At 43.4% G+C, this 25,539-nt stretch overlaps 2 protein-coding genes and 1 long non-coding RNA gene across 5 annotated transcripts in view; 2 read left to right on the forward strand and 1 right to left on the reverse strand.

Moving 5' to 3' along the window:
- Nucleotides 1-13,035, forward strand: part of LOC128078162 (cytochrome P450 2H1-like) — a 24,659-nt gene extending 11,624 nt beyond the window's left edge. Inside the window, exon 11 of one of the 2 annotated variants that reach the window (XR_008205336.1) lies at nucleotides 12,725-13,035. Coding sequence is in view for 1 of the 2 variants with exons in the window: in XM_052678134.1 (XP_052534094.1) it covers nucleotides 12,212-12,240 (29 nt within the window). In the remaining variant the exon portion in view is untranslated. Of the gene's footprint in view, nucleotides 1-12,211 lie in introns of both variants that reach the window. The other variant, XM_052678134.1, reaches the window with a different exon arrangement.
- The window catches only part of LOC128078178 (uncharacterized), a 52,187-nt gene extending 28,469 nt beyond the window's left edge, over nucleotides 1-23,718 (reverse strand). The window contains exon 1 of the long non-coding RNA XR_008205355.1: nucleotides 23,536-23,718. This is a non-coding gene — a long non-coding RNA (uncharacterized LOC128078178). The remainder of the gene's footprint in view (nucleotides 1-23,535) is intronic.
- LOC128078165 (cytochrome P450 2H2) overlaps nucleotides 1-24,705 on the forward strand; it is a 24,998-nt gene extending 293 nt beyond the window's left edge. The window contains exons 1-9 of one of the 2 annotated variants that reach the window (XM_052678136.1): nucleotides 16,908-17,099; nucleotides 18,225-18,387; nucleotides 19,182-19,331; nucleotides 19,975-20,135; nucleotides 20,557-20,733; nucleotides 21,166-21,301; nucleotides 21,540-21,727; nucleotides 23,232-23,373; nucleotides 23,875-24,705. In XM_052678136.1, the coding sequence (XP_052534096.1) occupies nucleotides 16,923-17,099; nucleotides 18,225-18,387; nucleotides 19,182-19,331; nucleotides 19,975-20,135; nucleotides 20,557-20,733; nucleotides 21,166-21,301; nucleotides 21,540-21,727; nucleotides 23,232-23,373; nucleotides 23,875-24,056 (1,476 nt within the window). In that variant the 5' untranslated portion in view covers nucleotides 16,908-16,922 and the 3' untranslated portion in view covers nucleotides 24,057-24,705. Of the gene's footprint in view, nucleotides 1-16,907; nucleotides 17,100-18,224; nucleotides 18,388-19,181; nucleotides 19,332-19,974; nucleotides 20,136-20,556; nucleotides 20,734-21,165; nucleotides 21,302-21,539; nucleotides 21,728-23,231; nucleotides 23,374-23,874 lie in introns of those variants that run through there. The other variant, XM_052678137.1, reaches the window with a different exon arrangement.
- The last annotated feature ends 834 nt before the right edge of the window (nucleotides 24,706-25,539 follow it).

Genomic DNA, 25,539 nt, shown 5'->3' on the forward strand with positions numbered 1-25,539 from the left:
CTGCCAATTGCAGTAACCATACTGGTGTTGAGACTGCATTGGCCTCACACCAGTACTGCAGTATACCGTAGATTTCTAGACAAGGTCCTGATGCATTCACCATATCCACCACAATCCCTTTGTGCAAATCTCTTCACTGCCCTGGCAAAAGAGCACAGCCCTGATTTATGGAGGACCATTGCTCTATTTTCTTGCCTCAGCCCCCCGGCAATTAGGTACAATCTCATGGGAGGGGAATTTGTGAGTGCAAGGACCAAACAAAGGAGTTTGAAGGCGAATGGCACCACCTGTTCCCTCCTATGGATACTGTCATACATCTGTTAAAAAAAAAACAAACGCCTGTGCTGCAGTGCCTGTAAGAGAATAGGTGGAGTGAGTTTGGCTGTGGAGCCTGATCCTGAGGGTACTGTGATGGGATGGTGGTGGATGGATGGGAAAGGGCTGAGGAATGAATTGCTTTCCAGAGATCTTATTCACCAGGTGAAGACCTGCAAACTTAATTTCCCATGATTAACATGCACAAATAGACTGTGTTCCTTGTGTTCTTCCTTCCTACAGCTCAGCAAAAAGTACGGCCCTATCTTCACAATACACCTAGGCCTCTAAAAGGTTGTGGTGCTCTATGGCTACGATGTTGTGAAAGAAGCCCTAATTGATAACGGAGACGCCTTCAGTGGGAGAGGAGTACTGCCTATGCTTGAAAAACTCTTCAAAGGCCTAGGTACTTCCCTGGAAATATTGCCATACAGAACTGATCATGTCCTTGGTACAGGAATGCACCTGTAAGGGCAGTGGAGGAGCGATTGGTGGACTTCAAGTACTACATTTACACATAAAAATGAGGAATAAAGTATTAAAAGCCCAACTTAGTCCTTGGACCTAGCAGTAGGTGGAGAACTGTTTAAGGTCCTAGGCTGGCTCCAGGGAGTTCCTTTCTATTTTCAGCACCTTCAAATTCTGGCTAAAATTTGGTTGACAAAAGGTGCCGCTAAGATATTGCTGTTATTCTTCCATTTCTGAAAATACTGCCCAAGGCCCTACAGCACAGGTGCCATCAAATGGAAATTCCAGAGTACAACACTGACAAGCAAATAAAGGCTGTCCTGGTTAAGGGTCATACTCAACATGAGGCCCTGGGCTCATTCAACACAACAGTTCCCACTAGACTGTTTATCCAGGCAAATGGTTATTCCATGCTATTATTTTTTACTTCCTCAATGTATTCGGTGATGATACAATGCATAAAGCATTTGGGAATTCATCTTAGCCATCTGCTTGTGGCCAAGTTGACTTTAGTACCAGTGCTGCCTTTTTATTGACAGCCCAGTGTCATTTCTCCTATTCTGGAAATAAACAATGGTGCCTTGGTCAGATTGGTCAATTTGTCACCTCCAGAACTGCAGGAATGTTAGGATTTGGGGCATACAGCAATTGTGGTAGGTATTTATTCCAGAAAATGGTGTGGGGGGCAGAAAGCTTACTTCCTCATGGAGGTTTGCTGTTTTTTCTTGTAACAGGCATTGTGACCAGCAATGGGGAGACCTGGAGACAACTGCGAAGATTCGCCCTCACCACCCTGCGTGATTTTGGAATGGGGAAGAAGGGCATTGAGGAGCGAATCCAGGAGGAAGCTCGTTTTCTGGTGGAGAGGATCAGGAACACACATGGTAGGACACTGACGTGCATCTGCTGGGAAACCTTGCAGACCTGCAATGAGACTGTAACAAAATTCAGTCTGGATTCACAGATAAAAATCCCTGCTGAGAATCTGAGAAAACATGCTCTTTTCATCTCACTGATTCTGCACTGTATGTGCCTCACTGTACAGCCAACAAGGAGTCATGGGCAAGGCACAGAAGGGCTGGCTCCAGAGCTGCATGGAAGAGGCTGATCCATAACATTACCATTAACTGGTGTCGCTTTTTTTCCCTTCAGGATTTCATACCTTCCCATCTTGATGATTCTTATCTTCCATACTTGAGATATACCTTACTGCAGTCTCCAGGTTCAACTTTCCTGTCTGTCATGGATCTAATCTCACTTTTCCTCACGCTTCCATCATAGTTATTTCCTTAGAATATTCTGTAGCCATGCTGTCAAAACTCTACTTTTGATCACAGGTATCTGAAGTTTCTTTGGCAGGCAGTCTCTAATAAACAGTCTGTCCTGCTGCAAGACCTGTGTCAGATGAAGGGGAAACAAATCACTCAGACTTGCTGTAGAAAGAACAGGGCAAAACAGGGACTGAAAGATTACAGACAGGAAAATCAGTTATTTACAAGCAGAGAATATCCAATTGGATAAATCTCTCATTATCTTCTTTAAAGACTGCAGAAATCTGGGACTCAAGTGAATGCAAAACTTCCTTGGAGCTATAAGGGGAGGACATGATGACTGAAGTACTGAAAGCAAGTTACCTTTCTGTTGTTGCTGTTGCAGAGAAACCTTTCAACCCTGGTAAATTCTTAATCCATGCTGTTTCCAACATCATCTGCTCCATCTGCTCCATTGCTCGATTTGGGGATCGGTTTGACTATGAGGACAAGAAGTTTCTCAATCTAATTGAAATGCTGGAAGGAAACAACAAGTACCAGAACAAAATACAAACACAGGTTTGTGCAATTTCATTTAATTAATAAATGAATTAATGGTTTAGGTTATTAGTGTTATATTCATTTGTGTTACTCATTTATCATTGGCATGCTATTTCATTTTATGGAAATCTCATTGTACTTCCAGAGCAGAACAGAACTGCTAAAGCAGTTCAAGTAAATTCACTCCTTGAGTATAGTGAAACCATGATTCAGAAGAGTCTACTGCTTCTCATAGTGACAGTTAGGGGAAAAAATGACTGCAAGCACTTCAACCAAAATACACATTTCCTCCTTTTATCATTGCAGCTCTACAACACTTGACTTGTTCCTTGTGGGAACTGGGACAACCAGCACCACACTGAGATACGGACTCCTGATTCTCCAGAAATACCCAGAGATTGAAGGTAAGAGGAAAGGGAATATTTACTTGAAGATATATCATAGGCCATGGGTTCAAAGCAGACAGTTTGTGTCACTTCCACTGGTGACAACAGTCCCTAATAGCAGAGATGTCCATCAGTCTTAGCTTTACTTCCAGCAGAGAGCCATCAGTACCAAGTATGTTCCTGTGCTCTTGGGAGGGGGAAAAGCAAGCCTTGCTGCAACTGTGAGGAAAGGCTTTGGGAAACATCCATTCAATTTACTTATTCCCCAACAGAGAAAATTCACAAGGAGATTGACCGTGTGGTGGGCCAAGACCGAAGGCCCTGCATGGCAGACAGGAGCCAGATGCCATACACAGATGCTGTGGTCCATGAAATCCAGAGATTCATTGATTTCCTTCCCCTCAACGTTCCACATGCTGTGACCAAGGACATCAAGCTCAGAGACTATTTCATACCCAAGGTCTGTTGCTGGGAACATCCATAATCCCCTGCTGTGCTGTATTAATTATGCTTTACTTAAATTACATACACACTGGAAAGCAATACAGAAACAGCATCATTTGATTTCTGAGAGGGAGTTGTCCTTCTCTGGTGATGCTATGCACTGAGTTGTACAATGTTGTAGCCTTCCTTTCATGAACCAGTCTTTTCCTACGTTTTGTTTCCAATACAAACAGTTATTACTCTATGAACTGCAACTGTGAGGAAAGGTAGTTAGCTGGCTCCAAGATATGAATGGCTGCTGTGAAAAAAAGCTTTCTAGATGTCCCCCGAGACTCGACTGCTGGCACTTTTCTGCATTTACACCAGCTTTTCTCATGGGATTTCAACACTTAATTCTGGCAGACAGTGAAGCTTACTGGGATCACACAGCAGTCACAAAGCAGGGCTTTTCATGTATTCAGCCCTGGGAACTGATCCATGGGGCTTCACTTTGGCATGTCTCCACTTAACTTTCTCCTCTCTATGCTTATTCAGGACACCATGATATTCCCTTTGCTGTCTCCCATCCTGCAAGACTCCAAGGAATTTCCTAATCCAGAAAAATTTGACCCGGAACATTTCCTGAATGCAGATGGTACCTTCAGAAAGAGTGACTACTTTTTGCCATTTTCCACAGGTAAAGAGCTCTTTCTACGTCAGGACCTAGACTATCCTCTCCCAGAACCTCTTCAGACATTTCAGTGGCTCTGTCTTCCCTGTCTGAACAGTGATGTCTGCAGATCTGCTGCTCACTTCTGGGCAGCTAAGCTCTACCCCATATACTACAGTTTCAGTTTACCTCCTTTTCTTAACAAGTACCAGAGCTCCTCTGATGCATCCTCCAAGAAAAGATGAATGAAGTGGGACTTGTAGCCATGCCACTTCTCTCTCCTAGCTAGCCATAAAGCAGCAACACAACACGAGAAACTGAAACCTTCAAATTGCATTGGCCCACCCAGTACTCTCACACTGTTCTGAACACTGAGACCTCAGTTTAATTCAATTCACTTCCCCAGAAGGATGCAGTGCTGCATGCCCACTCTGAGACGTCGGAACTCTCACGGCAGAGGGGTTAAAATAAGTTACCAGCAAAAGTACTCTACCATCATCTCCTGTTCTCCTCATTCTTTCCTTGCAGGAAAACGCATCTGTGCAGGAGAAGGTCTGGCCCGGATGGAGATATTCTTATTTTTAACATCCATCCTGCAGAACTTTACTCTGAAGCCCGTTGTAGATCGCAAAGATGTTGACATTTCTCCCATAGTCACCTCTCTGGCAAATATGCCCCTGTTGCATTGCCTCCTACGGGACTGACCTAAAACCAGGCCAGGACCAAATGACTGCACGTACACACCAATATGATGAACAGCAAAATGGCGTTTATTACACGTGAACTCTAGCTTATATAACCTATGTGCTTCATCTACGCCCCTAAGGGCACGTGCCACACATCAATCATAGAGCAGGGAGAGGGCCTATCGCGTCACATCCCGTGGGGGGGTCTCGCAGTTGCTGACAACATCTCCCCCTCTCCAAGCTCAAGAAAGTCTACTACAACTCGAGAGGACCCTAACCGCGTACACCCCGAAATCCCCGCATTGCGCCTATACATGCCATTGTCCTCTCGGTTAAGCCTTGCCCCGTTGCATCCCGATTCGCAGAATAATCCTACCCTAATAACCCTATAACCTATTAACCTAATGACAACCTATTAACTTAATAATCCTAATGTCTTAAACGTGAGTTCTACATAAAACTATATATTGCATTCTTAGATGATGCTGATTTGTTCGTCTTATTATTTGCCATACAAGTCATTTGTCTCAGCATACACTAATATATGTGTTATATACCTATATACCTAATATGACTATATACTTATATACCTATATGCCTATATGTATAATATGACTATAAGCACTAAGCGTATTAATGTTAGACCTAATGCAACTATAATTGAATATAGAATAGAATTAAACAGAGTTAAACATTCCCGTCGCATTGATGGACCATCCAGGAAGCACTTCCCATCAGTGGTGTTCTCCATCCTTCTTTGCTCTTTCTAAGACGTGATGTCTGTCTCTCTTGTGTCGTGGTGAACAGCAATGAAGGCTTTCTGTCCACTGCCTCTGATGTGTTTTAGCAGTTGGTACCTCATTAGCACGAACACCTTTCTTTTATGGGTAAGCTGTTCAGGAGCGACTCCTCTTGTTCTTTCCGCGATCTTGTCTGTTGTCTGGGCCTTCCCAGGAATCAATGCTGTAAATGGGAAGACTTATGTTCCAGTTAGTTCCTTGCTGATGTCTGGCCTAATTTTTCGTGATGGTATCCATACTATTTTTCCCGTCTCGCAGTGTTTTACTGCTGCATAGCCTCTTCCCCATACCAGAATCATCCAGCCCGCCTACCATTCTCCACTATCTGCTTTTATTTTTACTGGAGGCCCTTCACTCAAAACTTTGGGCTGCCAATGTTTCTGTACAGGGCTTCTACTGCAATCTCCACGTTCAAAGTGATTCAATGACTAAATGGCTTTAGATAGAATCTCTGCTTGTCTTTTAACCGGAATTGCACTCTGATACCCTTCTCCCTCACCCAGGACGTGTTACTTTTTCTTGAGGAGGCGACTGGCACGTTCTACAATTGCTTGTCCCTGAGAGTTGCCAGGGATTCCTGTGGAATGAGATATCCCCCAAGCTGTTAGCCATTCCTGGGTCGACTTTGAGATGAAGCAAGACCCATTATCTGTTTTTATCTGGCTGGGCAACCCCATTGCGGCTATTGCAGTGGCCCAATGACTCTGTGCTGCAGTCGAACTGCACTTTGTATGTTGAGTAACTGATATCATAGAAGAAGCTGTATCTACAGTAACGGCGAGCCATGGACGAGGGGCCATACGGGGTTCCCATGTGAAGTCTGTCTGCCAGATCTGTAATGGCTTTAAGCCACGGGGGTTAACACCCGCACCAATAGTTGGGGCAGAGTTGCAATATGGACATGACTGAACTACATTACGAGCTGTTGGCAAGGGAATAGAACACATGAAGATCATGCACACTTCTGACAGTGAAGCATGCTGTGCCCGCAACCTTGTCAGCAACTGCATTACCCATTGTAAAAAACCCTGGAACCTCTGAATGACTGCGGACATGTAGTATAGCCACTGGCTAAGTGAGGGTTCAATATGTCCTAACTGGAGTTCTCTAGTAACTAGTTGTCTAAGCGCCGTAAGCTTTTTATCCGAAAGGGGCCACTGATCTACCCAAACGGGATGAACGTCCCGTTTCCAGCGCAAGGGAATGGCATAAGCAACAGATAATTGGTAGACAGTGGCCCTTACCATAAATTTGTGATACGTACTCCCAGTTTTGTCAAAAAGTCTCTGCCCAAAAGTGTTCCTGGGACATCAGCTATAAGCGGGATGAGCAAGACAGGTTTTTCTAATGAACCATCCCGATTGGCTGCTATGATCTCTATTTCTCCTCCTGACTTTCCTGTTGGTATGGCTCCCCCTATTCCTTTGATCACTTGGGTTGATCCCAACGGCCAAATAATAGGCCAATCTTTATTTGATATTATAGTAACATCAGCTCCTGAGTCGACTAGAGCTGTGATCTGTATAGACCGTGGGCCTGCAATAATTGATGTGATGTCACCAACGCTAAACAATTAAAGCCACATCCTACAGTACTGGTAAAATCATAGACAGAGAGATTAGAGATTACTGATTAGAGTGATTGCTGATAGCTCTAGTGGCACTATCTATGAGTATGAAATTACAAAGGATCCTTATACAAACATAACCAGGTTATTTTCCCAATATATGCCAACTTTGCCTCAGGTACCTGTTGGAATGTACCTCCAAATGACAAACATTTTATTCAGGTTCAAGGCAGATGTCTCAAGCCTTGAGAGCATTGCTCTCACAAGCAAATCCTTGTTGCTTGTTCTCTTAGGCCTCAATCTGGCCACCTGTCTCTGAAGGGAACCCATTCTGATGCCCACAATGTATACTGCACTGGCTTAAAAACCATGCACATCAGATTTGTTGAATCATGAGGAAAGAGAAGACCTGATGCTGTCAGGACTTCTAATGCATTTAGAGCAAGGAGTGATTTCAATCCCTGTTTCTCTGCACAATCTATCAGGTGTGTGATGTCTTTCGGATTGAGGGGTACCCCTTCTGGGCCTCTGTTATCGTTCCCTACTATCAGGAAGATCTCTAGTACTCTTGCTTCCTCTATCAGGCTAGATCTAAACTTCCCACAATCTGTTAGTGCATCTCTCTTAACTTCCAAATGCAAATTCACCTCTCTCCTTTCACTATCCTTTTCAGTCACAGCTGGAAGCTGCGGGCTCCGCACCCCTCCCCTCAGACCCATCTCCCTTCGATCATGCACTGACTGTTGTAGAGACTTCTGATTGGTTGCATGCGCACTCAATCTTGTAAAAGGATGTGTGGGTCGAATCAGTGGGTCTGAATGCTGTGGTAGGGAGTGGGTCCGGAGACTCTCGTCATTTTGTCTTTCTCCTACGGGTGCAACCTGAGCCGACAGCGCTGCCCACACGCCACCTACTCCTTCAGGCGCGATCAGGGTGGACAGTGCTGGCCGGACGTTATCATCCGAGCGCCTGTAAGTTACATCGCTTCCCTTTCTATCTGCTGTTTTTTCTTCTACCGCCTCTCTAACTTTTGACCAATCCATACCCGAGCCTTGCCCGCAGTCCCCACCCCCATGGGTGCTACTGCATTCCACCTCCTCAGAGGAGACAGCAAGTGTCCCATCCCAGCTCACTTCTTTCCCTGCCCCCGCAGGTGGTATTAGATTACAACGAGAAGGATACAGCGGTTGTCGTGGATACGGCTGGGGAGTTTCAACGACCTTGGATTCCTGCACTTGGCCGGTGTTGCATGATAAAAGTGCAGACAGTTTAGCGCAGTCTTCTTCTACTTGTTTATGCGAAGCTGAAGCCGAGGGGGGAGCGAAGGGGGGTGCAGATGGTGCGGACGAGATGTTAGTCGCCATAGTTGAGGGCATATTTGTGGCTTTCTCTTCCTCAGGGGACCTGCAAGAAAGTACGCTTTCCGCACCACTTCTCATGGCATTAGTAAATTCCAAACCCATCATAATGCGCGCAGCCTCAGGAATTCTATCTTCTTCTCTAGCGGCTTTAAGAGCCCCAAGAATTAACCCCCAGATTTTTAGCTCCGCTGCTTTTTGCTCCTCTATCGCACGCTGCGCAAGCGTGGATGTAAACTGATCCCATTTATCAGGATCTAAAATGTCCTGAGAGGAGGGAAGATTCCACTCCTTTTCCAGGTGAATAAGTACAACTGAAATGTCCTTCTTAGAAGGGGCATTCCTGCTGTGATAGTCCTTACAGAACTGAAGGACCAACTTAATAACTTGATCCATCACCAGCACGGCACTGATGTCCCGATTCGAGAGCAACCTGCCACCAACCACAGGCTATCCCCACCCTCGAACTTCCACAGCAGCCAGCTGCTGCAGGCACGCCCTTAGGCGAATACCGCAACACCACGGTCTTCCACGGCCAACCCGTAATTACCTCATTACGGCATTGGAAATTCCGCAGGCTCGCAGGAGACTTTAACGCAAGTTAAAGTATAGTATAAAGTATAGTATAAAATTGGATAAATCTCTCATTATCTTCTTTAAAGACTGCAGAAATCTGGGACTCAAGTGAATGCAAAACTTCCTTGGAGCTATAAGGGGAGGACATGATGACTAAAGTACTGAAAGCAAGTTACCTTTCTGTTGTTGCTGTTGCAGAGAAACCTTTCAACCCTGGTAAATTCTTAATCCATGCTGTTTCCAACATCATCTGCTCCATCTGCTCCATTGCTCGATTTGGGGATCGGTTTGACTATGAGGACAAGAAGTTTCTCAATCTAATTGAAATGCTGGAAGGAAACAACAAGTACCAGAACAAAATACAAACACAGGTTTGTGCAATTTCATTTAATTAATAAATGAATTAATGGTTTAGGTTATTAGTGTTATATTCATTTGTGTTACTCATTTATCATTGGCATGCTATTTCATTTTATGGAAATCTCATTGTACTTCCAGAGCAGAACAGAACTGCTAAAGCAGTTCAAGTAAATTCACTCCTTGAGTATAGTGAAACCATGATTCAGAAGAGTCTACTGCTTCTCATAGTGACAGTTAGGGGAAAAAATGACTGCAAGCACATCAACCAAAATACGCATTTCCTCCTTTTATCATTGCAGCTCTACAATTTCTTCCCAACCACCTTAGATTTTTTACCTGGGCCACATCAAAAACTAATAAAAAACATTGATAACGTTGATGACTTCATTTCTGAAATCGTAAAAGCACACCAGGAATCTTTTGATCCCAGCTGCCCTCGAGATTTTATTGATGCTTTTATCAACAAAATGCAACAGGTAATGTAAGAGTGAGCGAGTGAGAGCTCTTTGGATGATGGGAAAACCACCATTTGAATCCTTGCATTGCCTCCCAGTTGTAGCAGCACTCTGGGCTTTGGCAAATACAGAGGGAAATTTTCTTTTCTTGGCACCTTCATTCTCTCCCCTCCATTTCCCTTTGAAAGATTTGTAAGCACAGTGCTAACAGTGGCATACAGCACTAGCCAAGGCTGGGAAAGCTGTAGACCAACCTCACCGAGGTAATTCCACACACTTCCCATGTTATCTCAGGTGTCATATAAGAACTGTTATCCTGATGTCCTGGGCAGGGTTGTATTTTTGAAAAGACATCAAGTGAGTCTAAAAGCATACGGCATAGGCACAAGGTGTCCTTTGTAGAAAAGCTTCTTACTGTTTTCACTCCAAGAATCCTGCCAAATTTCCCTCCAGGAGAAAGGGAACTCTATTTTCACTGTTGAGTCCTTGACCAGGACCACACTTGACTTGTTCCTTGCGGGAACTGGGACAACCAGCACCACACTGAGATTCGGACTCCTGATTCTCCAGAAATACCCAGAGATTGAAGGTAAGAGGAAAGGGAATATTTACTTGAAGATATATCATAGGCCATGGGTTCAAAGCAGACAGTTTTTGTCACTACCACTGGTGGCAACAGTCCCTAATAGCAGAGATGTCCATCAGTCCTAGGTTTACTTCCAGCAGAGAGCCATCAGTACCAAGTATGTTCCTGTGTTCTTGTCCTTGCTGCAACTGTGAGGAAAGGCTTTGGGAAACATCCATTCAATTTACTTATTCCCCAACAGAGAAAATTCACAAGGAGATTGACCGTGTGGTGGGCCGAGACCGAAGCCCCTGCATGGCAGACAGGAGCCAGATGCCATACACAGATGCTGTGGTCCATGAAATCCAGAGATTCATTGATTTCCTTCCCCTCAACGTTCCACATGCTGTGACCAAGGACACCAAGCTCAGAGACTATTTCATACCCAAGGTCTGATGCTGGGAACATCCATAATCCCCTGCTGTGCTATATTAATTATGCTTTACTTAAATTACATACACACTGGAGAGCAATACAGAATCAGAATTATTTGATTTCTGAGAGGGAGTTGTCCTTCTCTGGTGATGCTATGCACTGAGTTATACAATGTTGTAGCCTTCCTTTTATGAGCCAGTCTGTACGTACTATTTGTTTCCAATACAAACAGTTATACTGCTGTTACTCTATGAACTGCAACTATGAGGAAAGGTAGCTAGCTGGCTCCCAGATATGAATGGCTGCTGTGAAAAAAAGCTTCCTACATGTCCCCAGGACTCCACCGCTGGCAATTTCTGCATTTACAGCAGCTTTTCTAATGGGATTTCAACACTTAATTCTGACAGACAGTGAAGCTTACTGGGATCACACAGCAGTCACCAAAGCAGGGCTTTTCATGTATTCAGCTGTGGGAACTGATCCATGGGGCTTCACTTTGGCATGTCTCCACTTAACTTTCTCCTCTCTATGCTTATTCAGGACACCATGATATTCCCTTTGCTGTCTCCCATCCTGCACGACTCCAAGGAATTTCCTAATCCAGAAAAATTTGACCCGGAACATTTCCTGAATGCAGATGGTACCTTCAGAAAGAGTGACTACTTCTTGCCATTTTCCACAGGTAAAGAGCTCTTTCTACGTCAGGACCTAGACTATCCTCTCCCAGAACCTCTTCAGACATTTCAGTGGCTCTGTCATCCCTGCCTGAACAGTGATGTCTGCAGATCTGCTGCTAACTTCTGGGCAGCTAAGCTCTACCCCATATACTACAGTTTCAGTTTACCTCCTTTTCTTAACAAGTACCAGAGCTCCTCTGATGCATCCTCCAAGAAAAGATGCATGAAGTGGGATTTGTAGCCGTGCCACTTCTCTCTCCTAGCTAGCCATAAAGCAGCAACACAACACGAGAAACTGAAACCTTCAAATTGCATTGGCCCACCCAGTACTCTCACACTGTTCTGAACACTGAGACCTCAGTTTAATTCAACTCACTTCCCCAGAAGGATGCAGTGCTGCATGCCCACTCTGAGACGTCAGAACTCTCACGGCAGAGGGGTTAAAATAAGTTACCAGCAAAAGTACTCTACCATCATCTCCTGTTCTCCTCATTCTTTCCTTGCAGGAAAACGCATCTGTGCAGGAGAAGGTCTGGCCCGCATGGAGATATTCTTATTTTTAACATCCATCCTGCAGAACTTTACTCTGAAGCCCGTTGTAGATCACAAGGATGTTGACACTTCTCCCATATTCACCTCATTGACAAACGCACCTCGACCTTATGAGATCTCATTTATTCCACGTTAGACAAGTGAAGACAGTTGTCAAGCCACCTCCAACATCAGAACTCTCCTTGGACAACAGTCATTGCCCACCCTGATGTGACTGAGACAATCAGATAACTTCCTAAATTCTTTACAGACACAAGATTTATGCTTTTCTATGTGATCCTGGAAGGACATGCTCCAGCAGAAAACAATCCTCCACAAAGCTTAGACTCCCACACGCTGTCCAAAATAGGTACATACCTTGACTATTTCTTTTCACTCATTTAGAAGAAATGCATTCTGGCTTTGAGACACCATCTAGAAAACCTCCGGTCTCACTAAGCACGTGGGAACTGGCTGGACTGCACTTACTGGGCCTGTCAGAATTAAAAGAGCAATTAAGCACTGCTCATTGAGAGAAAAGAGCGTGAAATAATGCTGGGATCTCCATGAAGGCAGCTTGAATCTTCCCATTACTTTTTTGAAGTATGTAAGAATCACTGAGGAAACTTGACGAGCTTTAGGTAAAGGCTTTCTATGAGCTAACAAAGAAATGTAGGACAGGCATTTCCCAGATTGATCACATTCTCTGCAGTGTAGCTTACTGTAATTGCAGTGACAGAGCTGAGTCTGAGCTATGTGGAATAATACAGCAGTTGAAATGTCACCACAGGAGCATTAATGAATGGGCAGGTAAGCAGCCAAACGTTCATTTCTTTCGCTGTGTTAATAGCCTTGAAATACCACGAGTTATTTGTTTGGTGCAACAAAAGCTCAAAGAAAATATACATCACAGATTGACAGACAAACAAATAAAGAAAATACATGAAAAATATCATCTATCTTGTTAGAATTTGTAACCTGGACCAAGTGTTAGAAGTCGCCTTTTCAGAAAGACAAAAAAAAAAAAAAAAAAGGGAAAGCTCCTTCCTTTAACTTTGCCATGGCTAAGTGGCTTGGGAGGCAACCTGCCTGTTCCAGACACTTTCCTCCATGCTGAACAGACAAGAAGGCAGCCTGTGCCAAGCAGCAAAAGGACGAGAAAAAAAAAAAAAAGAAGCTGTAGCTCCCAAAGACTCCACCATCATACAGAGAAGCACCAAAGCCGTGCCCTACCAGTCTCACCTGGCGTCTCACTGTGCCGTGGTACAAGCAGCAGTGCAAGTGCAACCAATGGCTGCTTGCATTTCCACTGAATTCACCTGATGGAACACAAAGCGGAATTAGCACTTCCTGAGAGATTAAGGGTCAGATGTTTTGTCACCTGCTAAACTGGACAACATTACTTAGAAAGGAACAGGCAATAAAAGTCTCTCTCTCCATGCAGCCATACTGCTCTTTCTGTGTGCCTGCTCACGCTCAGTGCTGTCAAGGCTCTTACTTCTGGTGGGCCAGTACACCGAAAATCGTATCTTATTTGCAGAACTGAGGCCGGGCTACTTGACTTCCCATGGCAGATTTGACACAAAGTCTTGTCACTCAGCAACACAAACAGAGGCTTTAACCTTGATTAATTCATTCTTTGCCCTGTTGCTATTAATTCCAAGGACTTAAGAACGTCTGGAAGTATAAAGAGTTGCTAGGGAGCTGGAAAGCACCTGTGGAAGTGTCAGCCAGTTGGCCAAGTGGTAACAGAGGACAGAACCAGCAGGGTTCAGGCCCACTAAAGAGGTCCCTGAGTTTCTTGTCTATGAAACACCCCAGGAAATAAATAAAAAAGCCACTTGAGCTGTTTCCCCTAGCAGGGCAGCAGCACTTGCCTGAGCCACCATTCTAAGTTAATATGACATTAATCAGTAAACGGCAGATGTGTTCCAGCATGACTGAGACACTCCCAAGTTGGGCACTTGAGCATAATGAATGCAGAGGCAGCAGCAAAAAACAAAACTGTAGGCTCTGCTACAACAAGAGAGGCATTAAGGAAAGCAAAGGCACTAACAGTCACTGCTGTAGACACTTCCTTCTAAGGCGAGGAAGAGGAGAGATCTGAGATCTGAAAGAAACACAGTTTAACTCCTTCCAGAAAAAGAGAGGAACAACACCCTAACCTTGAAGCCACCATTCCCATCCAAGTGTAAAGTGCACAATCAACAAACACACAAATAGCAGAGCAGCATGGAGAGGCCGGTACTTCACAGGCTGTGTAACTAGAAGGATTACCATGGTGGAAACAGATAATAACAATAATAACAAAAAAAAACAAAAAAAACTCAGCCATGTCCTTGGCTTACAGAAAAAAATGCCAAAGGGAGCAATCTCCAGAAAGAGATCCCTCCCCAGGGGCTGTCGGCCTTAAATGGGGTCTAGGTGAGGTGCAGCCAGGCTCCAACCCTTCCAGTCACACAGCTGAACTGCCTTCACCTGTGCTCCCAGGGCTGACTCAGTGCTCGCCTCAGGAGGTCAATCAGAGGTTCAGGCTGTGATTCAGCAGGTCCCATACACCAAGAAATGGATTGAGCTGGAGCTGGAGCTGGATTTGTCTCGCTGCAAGGAATACAGACAGCAGCATCCTATGTAGTAAACATTGAGAATGGGTATCCAAGTAGCTGAAATTAAGTTGTCAAAACCTAGGCATGAGGTCTGCACTGGACTTACCTGATTTCTTCAAACGTAACTTGTTCACTGCAGGAACCTTGGTTCCCTACTGCCGTTTGGCCTTCACTTCTCCATGACAGTGCATACTCAGATACCTGAGATTAACAAACACAAAGACCCTGCATTAGAGGGTGGAGGCTTCCACCTTTTTCAGTGTTGGGCCTATCAAACAACTGTGCTTGAGACAGCTTTCCTAAATTCCCTACTGATGTCATCTCAAAGCTCAGGTTATTTCAGCCTTAATAAAGGCTCTGCGTATTAAGACAGAAATCACTGACTGTCAGCAAATGCTTATCACCAGATTTAGTATCCGTTGCTTTGTTTCCTGGACGTGATACCAATATCTCCACCTCCCATGTTAGTTAAGCACATACATTCATCTTGTATTAACTATTAAAAAATAATGGCTGCATGCACAGCTTTGAGCCAAGCCGAAGTGGTTTCCATCAGAAGGCTTCTCAAGCTCTAATCTTTTGGGACTGTAATTTAAACTCACTGATTTCCTGCAAATTCTGAAAGAGGAAAAGAGAGAGTTGCTTCTGAGCCTCTTCCAGCAGGCCTGAACTTCAAGGCCTGAACACAATCACTTACAGAAAATTTGGAACAGATTTAATGGAGGAGGTACAGTTTGAGCAGGACATCTGTGGTTGTAGCAGGGGAGACATTCAGTGGCACAAATGAGTAGAATTGATTAATCTCCTGTATGACAGAATTTGTGTTGTTCACCTGGTTCCAATCAGCTGCACAGGGCCTTTCTGAGGTTTTATATTGTCACTTGGTGAACTTGCACATCATCATTTCTCTTGAACGTATGCACAGTTGGCAAAGCACGCACACTTGTCAACTTAGTGTCCCAGTTCCTGACTTGCTGCCTGGCTTGGGGAAGGGCCTCTTCTCATTTCATGTTGACTATACTTTGAAGCAAACCTCTATTCAAAGATGATCATCAACAGGAACAACAACACAGTGGCTTACTGCTAGAGTCACTGCACAAGCCGCACCAAGGCTGATACTACATTAACTTCCTTGCACTTTACAAGATCAAGCCAGGGTGTAACAGTGTGCTCCACATTCCAATTGACTGAAGAGCAGAACTCACGTCACTGGCTTGGTCCTGAGTCAACTGAGTTGTGTTTTGGGTCCTGTGAGTTCAAACACAAATATTTAATCAAATCTTTTGTGCTGGCTGGTCAAATGGCATTTCTGCAATCACCTGAAAGATAACAAGAAGGTCTTTATCTTATCTTGAGCCCTACCAGCATAGCATGTTACAAGTATGCATGTTTTGTAAATCATTGAATGCTGAAATTTTCATGGTCTTGTCTCAGAATTTGTATCCCAGAAACTAGATCTGGATACTATGTTACGTGTGAGGAAGAGTAGTCAGAAGTGTAGTACATCACCTATGCTTTTGTGTTCTATTAAATAACTACTACTAATAAAACCATTCAGTCTGTTACTCCCTGATCAGAATGCCATTAACTTTCATGGATCTTCACACCTTCTCTGGATATTCAGAAAGTTTCTTGAAACATCACACGTCGAAGGAGAGCACAGGCTGCCACAGGGCTCTGTGCTTTGTGGATAACTTTTCAAATCTTCCAGCAATTGCTATGGATACTGTGGACTGTATAAAAGAGATTAGGAAAAATGCAGTTTTTTTCCCTGGAAATCTGCATGCGTGACCTCAGACCAATGTTCTCACTCCGTTCAAGAAGTGAAGGTGAAATACCTATAAAACACTTGTGAAGATGCCCCTATTTCATCCACAGCTCCCTCCACTCCGCACACATGTTGGAGAAGCAGCCAGAAATCACCCTAGGCATAAGGACAACAGCAAGCATACATTCCGCAGATGGGCTTTAGTATTTCTGCATTTTGAGATCATTTGGCAGCATTAGACTGTTATTGGTACCACATGGATGATAACCCAAAGGTGTTCATCCCTAATTTGCTCATTCTAATCTTGAGCAGATTAATAAGTAATCTGCTGCCTCAGCAGGAACAGGGACGTGATATTGGCTGATGTAATCCACGTGCTTTTCTCCTACAGCTTATAAATAACCTCCAGTTTGCAGGTCCCAGTTCAAACTCACCTGACAATTTGCATCCCTTCCTCAGCCCGCCATGGAGTTCTTGGGATGGCCAACAATCCTCTTGCTGGCCTGCATCTCATGCCTTCTCATTGCTGCATGGAGAAGTTCATCACAAAGAGCGAAGGAGCCTCCTGGTCCCACACCAATCCCCATAATTGGAAATATTTTTCAGCTGAACCCAAGGGACTTGATGGAAAGCTTCAAGGAGGTAAGAATGTCTCTTTCTTTCCTGTGTTATCTCCACTCATCTTAATTCACAAGATAATGCCAATATTGTTTGACCAGCTGTCAGAATCACAGAATCACAGAATGGCCCAGGTTGGAAGGGACCTCCAGGATCCTGAATCTCCAAACCCCCTGCCACATGCAGGGCCACCAGCTCCCTGGCATGTCAGTACAATCTATTGGGAGGAGAATTTGTGAGTACAAGGGCCAAACAGACGAGTTTGAAGGTGAATGGCGCCGACTGCTCCCTCCCATGGATACTGCCATGCATCTGTCAAAAAAAAAAACAAACGCCTGTGCTGCAGTGCCTGCATGAGATTAGGTGGAGTAAGTTTGGCTGTGGAGCCTGATCCTGAGGGTACTGTGATGGGATGGTGGTAATGGATGCAAAAGAATGAGGAATTACATGGTTTCCAGACACTCTGAGCAGGGCTCTTATTCTCCACCTGAGGACCTTCTGTAGGCAGTTCCCAGTCACACTGAGAAAGCAGGCCTGTTGGGAAGTTCTGGGCACACACCCAGTCCCAGCAAATGCAACAATAGAATAAAACACCGTGGCCGTGTAGCATTTTCCTGATTGTGAGACATCAGGCCACTGGTTCATGCAATAGTAGATTTTTCAGTGTCACTGCCAACAACCTCCTTCTCTTTCTTCTTTTCAGCCTCTGTTTACCTGCCCCATGTTGCAAAGTATTAACAGCAAAATAGTTCCTCAAATCATAGTACATGTGGAAGGCTCTGAGGTGTGTGCCTGGCACATTTAATCCTTGTGGACTACTTGTGCTTGAGTCAGTGTGTTTCCCAGTTCTTGTATCACACACCATTAGCACTTACTAAGGTGAAGTTCTGCTGAACCAAAGCGTGCTCCAGTCTTCTGCAGTGTGAGTGACAGTGTGCCTCCCACCAGGATGAAGTTACAATGCTCTAGGGATTGGTGCAAAAGGGAAGAGACCTTTTGTCTGCCACTGTGGTACACAATCTGCAAATACTTTCTGAAAAAAAAAAAAAAAAAAAAAAAAAGAAAAGAACCTTCATATGAAGCTGCAAATTTCTTTTTCCCATGATTAACATCCAGATGTGTTGTTCCTTGTGTTCTTCCTTCCTACAGCTCAGCAAAAAGTACGGCCCTATCTTCACAGTACATCTAGGCCCCAAAAAGGTTGTGGTGCTCTATGGCTACGATGTTGTGAAAGAAGCCCTGATTGATAATGGAGACGCCTTCAGTGGGAGAGGCAATCTGCCACTTTTAGAGAAAGTTTTCAAAGGCATAGGTACTTCCTGGTAATATTGCCATACAGAACTGATCTTGTCCTTGGTACAGGAATGCACCTGTAAGGGCAGTGGAGGAGCGACTGGTGGACTTCAAGCACAATGTTTACATATAAAAATGAGGAATAAAGTATTAAAAGCCCAACTCAGTCCTTGGACCTAGCAGTAGGTGGAGAACTGTTTAAGGTCCTAGGCTGGCTTCAGGGAGTTCCTTTCTATTTTCAGCACCTTCAAATTCTGGCTAAAATTTGGTTGACAAAAGGTGCCGCTAAGATATTGCTGTTATTCTTCCATTTCTGAAAATACTGCCCAAGGCCCTACAGCACAGGTGCCATCAAATGGAAATTCCAGAGTACAACACTGACAAGCAAATAAAGGCCTTAACACTGGTTAAGGGTCATACTAACATGAGGCCCTGGGCTCCTTCACCACAACAGTCTCCACTAGACTGTTTATCCAGGCAAATGGTTATTCCATGCTATTATTTTTTACTTCCTCAATGTATTCGGTGATGGTACAATGCATAAAGCATTTGGGAATTCATCTTAGCCATCTACTTGTGGCCAAGTTGACTTTAGTACCAGTGCTGCCTTTTTATTGACAGCCCAGTGTCATTTCTCCTATTCTGGAAATAAACAATGGTGCCTTGGTCAGATTGGTCAATTTGTCACCTCCAGAACTGCCGGAATGTTAGGGTGTGGGGCATATAGCAATTGTGTTAGACACCTATGTGGGGGACTAGCGGGAGGGTGAAAATCTGTTTCCTCATGGAGTCTGTTTTTCCTTTTCATGACAGGCATTTTGACCAGCAATGGGGAGACCTGGAGGCAGATACGACGATTTACCCTCACCACCCTGCGTGATTTTGGAATGGGGAAGAAGGGCATTGAGGAGCGAATCCAGGAGGAAGCTCGTTTTCTGGTGGAGAGGATCAGGAACACACATGGTAGGACATTGGCATGCAGTTGCTGGGAAATGTTGCATATCTGCAATGAGATAGTGAGTGTTGTGCCACCGCTTCATCAAAATTTTTACCCAGGAAGTGAGCATACAGCTCCATTTCTGCTTTTTTAACCTATACATGCATTTCTGGTAGGATGTAAATACTATTTCTTTTAAGAACCTCCCCTGAGAGTGGTAATACCCTGGACACTAAGCTTCCTTTCAATAGACAGCCTTCATGTGTGATGTTCCACAAGGAGGAAAAAATGCTGACAGACCCAATAAGATGCCAAAGTACCACTGCTCTCCATGAGCCACTAGAAAATTCAGTCTGGATTCACACATAAATATCCCTGCTATCAATCTGAGAGAAAAATGCTCACCTGCATTGCTCTTTTCCTGTCAATAACACTGCATTGCTGATGCACCACTGAAATCCTCCATCTCTGGGACAGGGACTTAAACAATTCAGATAGGATATCAGTTATTTACAAATAGAGAAGAACCAATTGGCTAAGCCTCTCACTACCTTCTTAAAGGACTGCACAAATCTGGGTCTCAAGTGAATGCAAAACTTCCCCATAGGTGTCAGGGAAGGAGATCATGACTGAAATACTGAAAGCAAGTGATTTTTTCTTATGTTGCAGAGAAACCTTTCAATCCTACTGTGTCTTTAATACATGCTGTTTCCAACATCATCTGCTCCATTGTATTTGGGGATCGGTTTGACTATGAGGACAAGAAATTTCTGGATTTAATTGACATGCTGGAAGAAAATGAAAAGTACCAGAACAGAATACAAACACAGGTTTGTGCAGTTTCATTGCATTAATAAATGTATGAATTATTGTGGTTTTAAAGTGATTATTCATTCATGTTATTAATTTTTCACTGGTATGAATTCCCCTAAACATGGAAAAGAATTTTGAAGGCCAAAAAGTCAGTTACATGGCCAACTCCTTTGTGCTTTTCTTTCTTTTTTTTTTTTTTTTTTTAACTTTCTGCACTTCCAATTGCACGTCCAAGGAAGGGTGTAATTGCAAAAGTACCTGAAATGATGTCTTTCCTTGAATCTAGTCAAGCCGTGATGTAAAAGGCATTAAAAACCAATTGATTAATATAGACCTACATTTCCGAAAGTTTATTCCTTCTCATACTAACAGTTAGGGGAACAATTCATTGTAAGCAGTTCAACCAAAATATGCTTTTCTTTCCTTTTACTATCACAGCTCTACAATTTCTTCCCAACCATCCTGGATTCTTTACCTGGGCCTCATAAAGCAATAATAAAAAACATTGATAAAGTTGATGACTTCATAACTGAAATTGTAAAAGCACACCAGGAATCTTTTGATCCCAGCTGCCCTCGAGATTTTATTGATGCTTTTATCAACAAAATGCAACAGGTAATGTAAGAGTGAGCAAGTGAGAGCTCTTTGGATGATGGAAATATCAGCATTTGAATCCTTGCATTGCCTCCCAGTTGTAGCAGCACACTGGGCTTTGGCAAATACAGAGGGAAATTTGCTTTTCTTGGCACCTTCATTCTCTCCCCTCCATTTCCCTTTGAAAGATTTGTAAGCGCAGTGCTAACAGTGGCATACAGCACTAGCCAAAGCTGGGAAAGCTGTTGACCAGCCTCACCGAGGTAATTCCACACACTTCCCATGTTATCTCAGGTGTCATATAAGAACTGTTATCCTGATGTCCTGGGCAGGGTTGTATTTTTGAAAAGACATCAGGTGAGTCTAAAAGCATACGGCATAGGCGCAAGGCGTCCTTTGTAGAAAAGCTTCTTACTGTTTTCACTCCAAGAATCCTGCCAAATTTCCCTCCAGGAGAAAGGGAACTCTATTTTCACTGTTGAGTCCTTGACCAGGACCACACTTGACTTGTTCCTTGCGGGAACTGGGACAACCAGCACCACACTGAGATTCGGACTCCTGATTCTCCAGAAATACCCAGAGATTGAAGGTAAGAGGAAAGGGAATATTTACTTGAAGATATATCATAGGCCATGGGTTCAAAGCAGACAGTTTGTGTCACTACCACTGGTGGCAACAGTCCCTAATAGCAGAAATGTCCATCAGTCCTAGGTTTACTTCCAGCAGAGAGCCATCAGTACCAAGTATGTTCCTGTGTTCTTGTCCTTGCTGCAACTGTGAGGAAAGGCTTTGGGAAACATCCGTTCAATTTACTTATTCCCCAACAGAGAAAATTCACAAGGAGATTGACCGTGTGGTGGGCCGAGACCGAAGGCCCTGCATGGCAGACAGGAGCCAGATGCCATACACAGATGCTGTGATCCATGAAATCCAGAGATTCATTGATTTCCTTCCAGTTAACCTACCACATGCTGTGACCAAGGACATCAAGATCAGAGACTATTTCATTCCCAAGGTGTGTTATTGGGAGAAATTATTTTCCCTTGAAAGCAGTGATGTGATAAATAAATCACATTTTACTTATGTTTCAAACACACTGAAATGCAATACAAATCCGAATAATTTGGTTTGGCAGGATATTCTATGATTTCTTCACAGAAACACAGAATGGCCTGGGTTGGAAGGGACCTCAAGTATCATGAATCTCCAACCCTCCCACGGGCAGGGCCACCAATCTCCACATTTAATTCTAATTCTTGCATCCCTCTCATTGTATTTGAAAAAAGCTTTTCCATTCTCTGTATGAAGAGGGAGATCAAGCTTCCACTTTTTTTCACACAAATGTAAACAATCAAAGTTCTCGTTTATTTGAAAACCATATTAAATTATCTAGCCAACCTTACTGTTAAAAGATGTTTAAATACTGTTAAAACAGAACATCTTTGCCATACTTATGGAATACGTTTTTTTATTTAAAGACTGCTAGCTTATATGTGGCTAAACCTTCCCTACTCATACAAAACATGCTGTTTTCTCTTTTTACAGGAGTAGAGAAAGACTATTTCTCTGCCTGTGGCATGGGGGTTGGAACTTGATGAACCTTGGGGTCCCTTCCAACCAGAGCTATTGACATCATAGAGTCATAGAATCACGAAATCACCAAGGTTGGAAAAGACCCACAAGATCATCCAGTCCAAGCATGAACCTATCACCAATATTTGTCACTGAATCATGTCCCTCAACATAACGTCTAAACATTCCGTGAACATCTCCAGGATTGGTGACTCCACCACTTCCCTGGCAGTACAGTCTATGGCCATGAATCAGTTATTAGTAACGATGTCTTTCCAGCTGTTCTCCTTTGTGTAGGCAGAGTGCTTATAACTTTCTTCTAGTATATGTGAATTTAATAAGGATTTAATCTGAGAAGTTTTATACATCACCAAGTTTTTCACAACACATCTACATGTGCAGAGTTAGGTGTTCAGAGCTCCAGAGCTCCAATAAGTTTTCTGATGATCCTTTCTCACCAATATGTGTGATACTGATGGAATCCGAGGAAGCTGAAATGATAATTTATTCTCGATCATTCCTCTAATCATTCAAGAGAACCAAAACAGTCTTTATGAGGTTCTATTATAGATGCAAATACCATTTCTTTTTGTATATCATTCTTCCAACTTTTCACTTGCAATACAAATAATTATTACTCAATGAACTGCAACTACGAAAAAAAGCTATCTAATTCTAGATATGAATGGGTGCTGTTGGTCTTAGAAAATACAGTTTCTCTAAGCCTTCTAAATGTGCCCCAAGTCTGCACCACTCACCATTTTTGCAGTTCTATCAGCTTTTCTCATGACATTTCAACACTTAATTCTGGCAGACAGTGAAGCTTACTGGGATCACGCAGCAGTCACCAAAGCAAGGCTTTTCATGTATTCAGCCCTGGGAACTGATCCATGGAGCTTCTCTTTGGCATGTCTCCACTTAACTTTCTCCTCTCTATGCTTATTCAGGACACCATGATATTCCCTTTGCTGTCTCCCATCCTGCAAGACTCCAAGGAATTTCCTAATCCAGAAAAATTTGACCCGGAACATTTCCTGAATGCAAATGGTACCTTCAGAAAGAGTGACTACTTCTTGCCATTTTCCACAGGTAAAGAGCTCTTTCTACGTCAGGACCTAGACTATCCTCTCCCAGAACCTCTTCAGACATTTCAGTGGCTCTGTCAGCCCTGTCTGAACAGTGATGTCTGCAGATCTGCTGCTCACTTCTGGGCAGCTAAGCTCTACCCCATATACTACAGTTTCAGTTTACCTCCTTTTCTTAACAAGTACCAGAGCTCCTCTGATGCATCCTCCAAGAAAAGATGCATGAAGTGGGACTTGTAGCCATGCCACTTCTCTCTCCTAGCTAGCCATAAAGCAGCAACACAACACGAGAAACTGAAACCTTCAAATTGCATTGGCCCACCCAGTACTCTCACACTGTTCTGAGCACTGAGACCTCAGTTTAATTCACTTCACTTCCCCAGAAGGATGCAGTGCTGCATGCCCACTCTGAGATGTCGGAACTCTCACGGCAGAGGGGTTAAAATAAGTTACCAGCAAAAGTACTCTACCATCATCTCCTGTTCTCCTCATTCTTTCCTTGCAGGAAAACGCATCTGTGCAGGAGAAGGTCTGGCCCGCATGGAGATATTCTTATTTTTAACATCCATCCTGCAGAACTTTACTCTGAAGCCCGTTGTAGATCACAAGGATGTTGACACTTCTCCCATAGTCACCTCTGCAGGAAAAGCTCCCCGATCTTATGAAGTGTCATTTATTCCACGTTAGACAAGTGAAGACAGCTGGCACCTCTCAAATTAGAATGACAGTCTTCTTGAACGACAGTCATTGCCCATCCTGATGAGACTGAGACACTCAGATAATTCGCTAGTTTCTTCAGGGACAGAAAAGTTATGCTTTTAAAGAAAAGTAATTGCATGCTGTTCTTATAATCAGTACAGCCAGCTCTAAACAGAATCATAGTGGGTGAATGTGTAGGGAAGGTGACAGTTCTTAGGGAGAATGATAGAGGCTCTCCTTTGCACTTACATTACCAGCTCAAGTTCCTGTCTAGTTCCTGATGTGTCAGGTTGTGCAGGCTCTAAGAACCCTTTTGCTGCTGCTGCTGCTGCTGCTGTCCCCATCACCTGAACCTCTCAGCATAGAAGGAAAAGATGCTTGCCCCACAGACTGTTTCAGGCACATCTCTCTGTGTTTTCAGTGATCTGTTGCTTGTGATCTGTTTGTAAAGGAAATCATAAAGCAACATGGAACCATTTCATTCTGTCAGAACACGACCATCTACTGTATTCTTGTCCTAGTACATATCATTTACCCATAGTGTGGAACAAGTTAATATGATGGCTGAGCAAATGGATCCTCTCTTCTGTAATTATAGTGAAGGTCTGTAAAAATAAAATCTATACTGCAAATCTAATGAGAAGTAGTGCACCAAATTGTTTTTTTACATTCCTGAAAGACATGTTCCAGTGGAAAACCCTTCTCCACAAAGCTTAGATACACAAATACTGTCCAAAATAGGTACATATCTGACTGTTTTATTTCACTTGTTTATATGAAATGCACTATGGCTTTAAGACATGATCTAGAAAACTTCCATTCTCAGAAACAATGTGGAAGAAGACTGGACTGACCTTATTAGTCCTACCAGAGCAAAATCTGCAATTACTTTTCACTGTGATAAAAAAGAGTGAAATAATACTGGGATCTCCATTATGCCATTTACAAGCTGAATGGCATCTGGCTTCTTCTCATTACTTTTATGAAGTATGTGCAGATCACTAAATTAATTTTTAAAACATCACTTAGAAGATGTGTATGAACTGACAAAGACAGATCTATGGATTCAGGTCTGGCATTTCCCAAACTGATCACATGCCCTGCAACATATAGCTTACTGTGATTGCAGTGAAAACAGAGCTGAATCTTTGCTATGTGGAACAATATAGTACTTGTAATATCACCACAATGTCATGTTAAAGCTCTACAGAAAAATCAAACCATGCAGGATTTTCAGATTGCGCAAACCTAGTTTCTCAACTTCATTGTTTCTCATCCATACAATACAGACAAAAAAATGAAGATATGTGAGTATCTGCTAGGATTATGATCTGGTTGCTTCAGGCTAAACTGTGGCTAAGGACAATGCCCGAAGGAAAGACACAAATGTGTCTGGAACAGAGAGGTAGCATAACAACATTTCAATCAAGAAGGAGCACCAAGGTTGAAAAAGACCTCCAAGATCATCCAG

Source organism: Tympanuchus pallidicinctus, unplaced genomic scaffold (assembly GCF_026119805.1).
Source record: "Tympanuchus pallidicinctus isolate F22 unplaced genomic scaffold, pur_lepc_1.0 scaffold16, whole genome shotgun sequence".
In the NCBI taxonomy this organism is placed as follows: domain Eukaryota; kingdom Metazoa; phylum Chordata; class Aves; order Galliformes; family Phasianidae; genus Tympanuchus; species Tympanuchus pallidicinctus.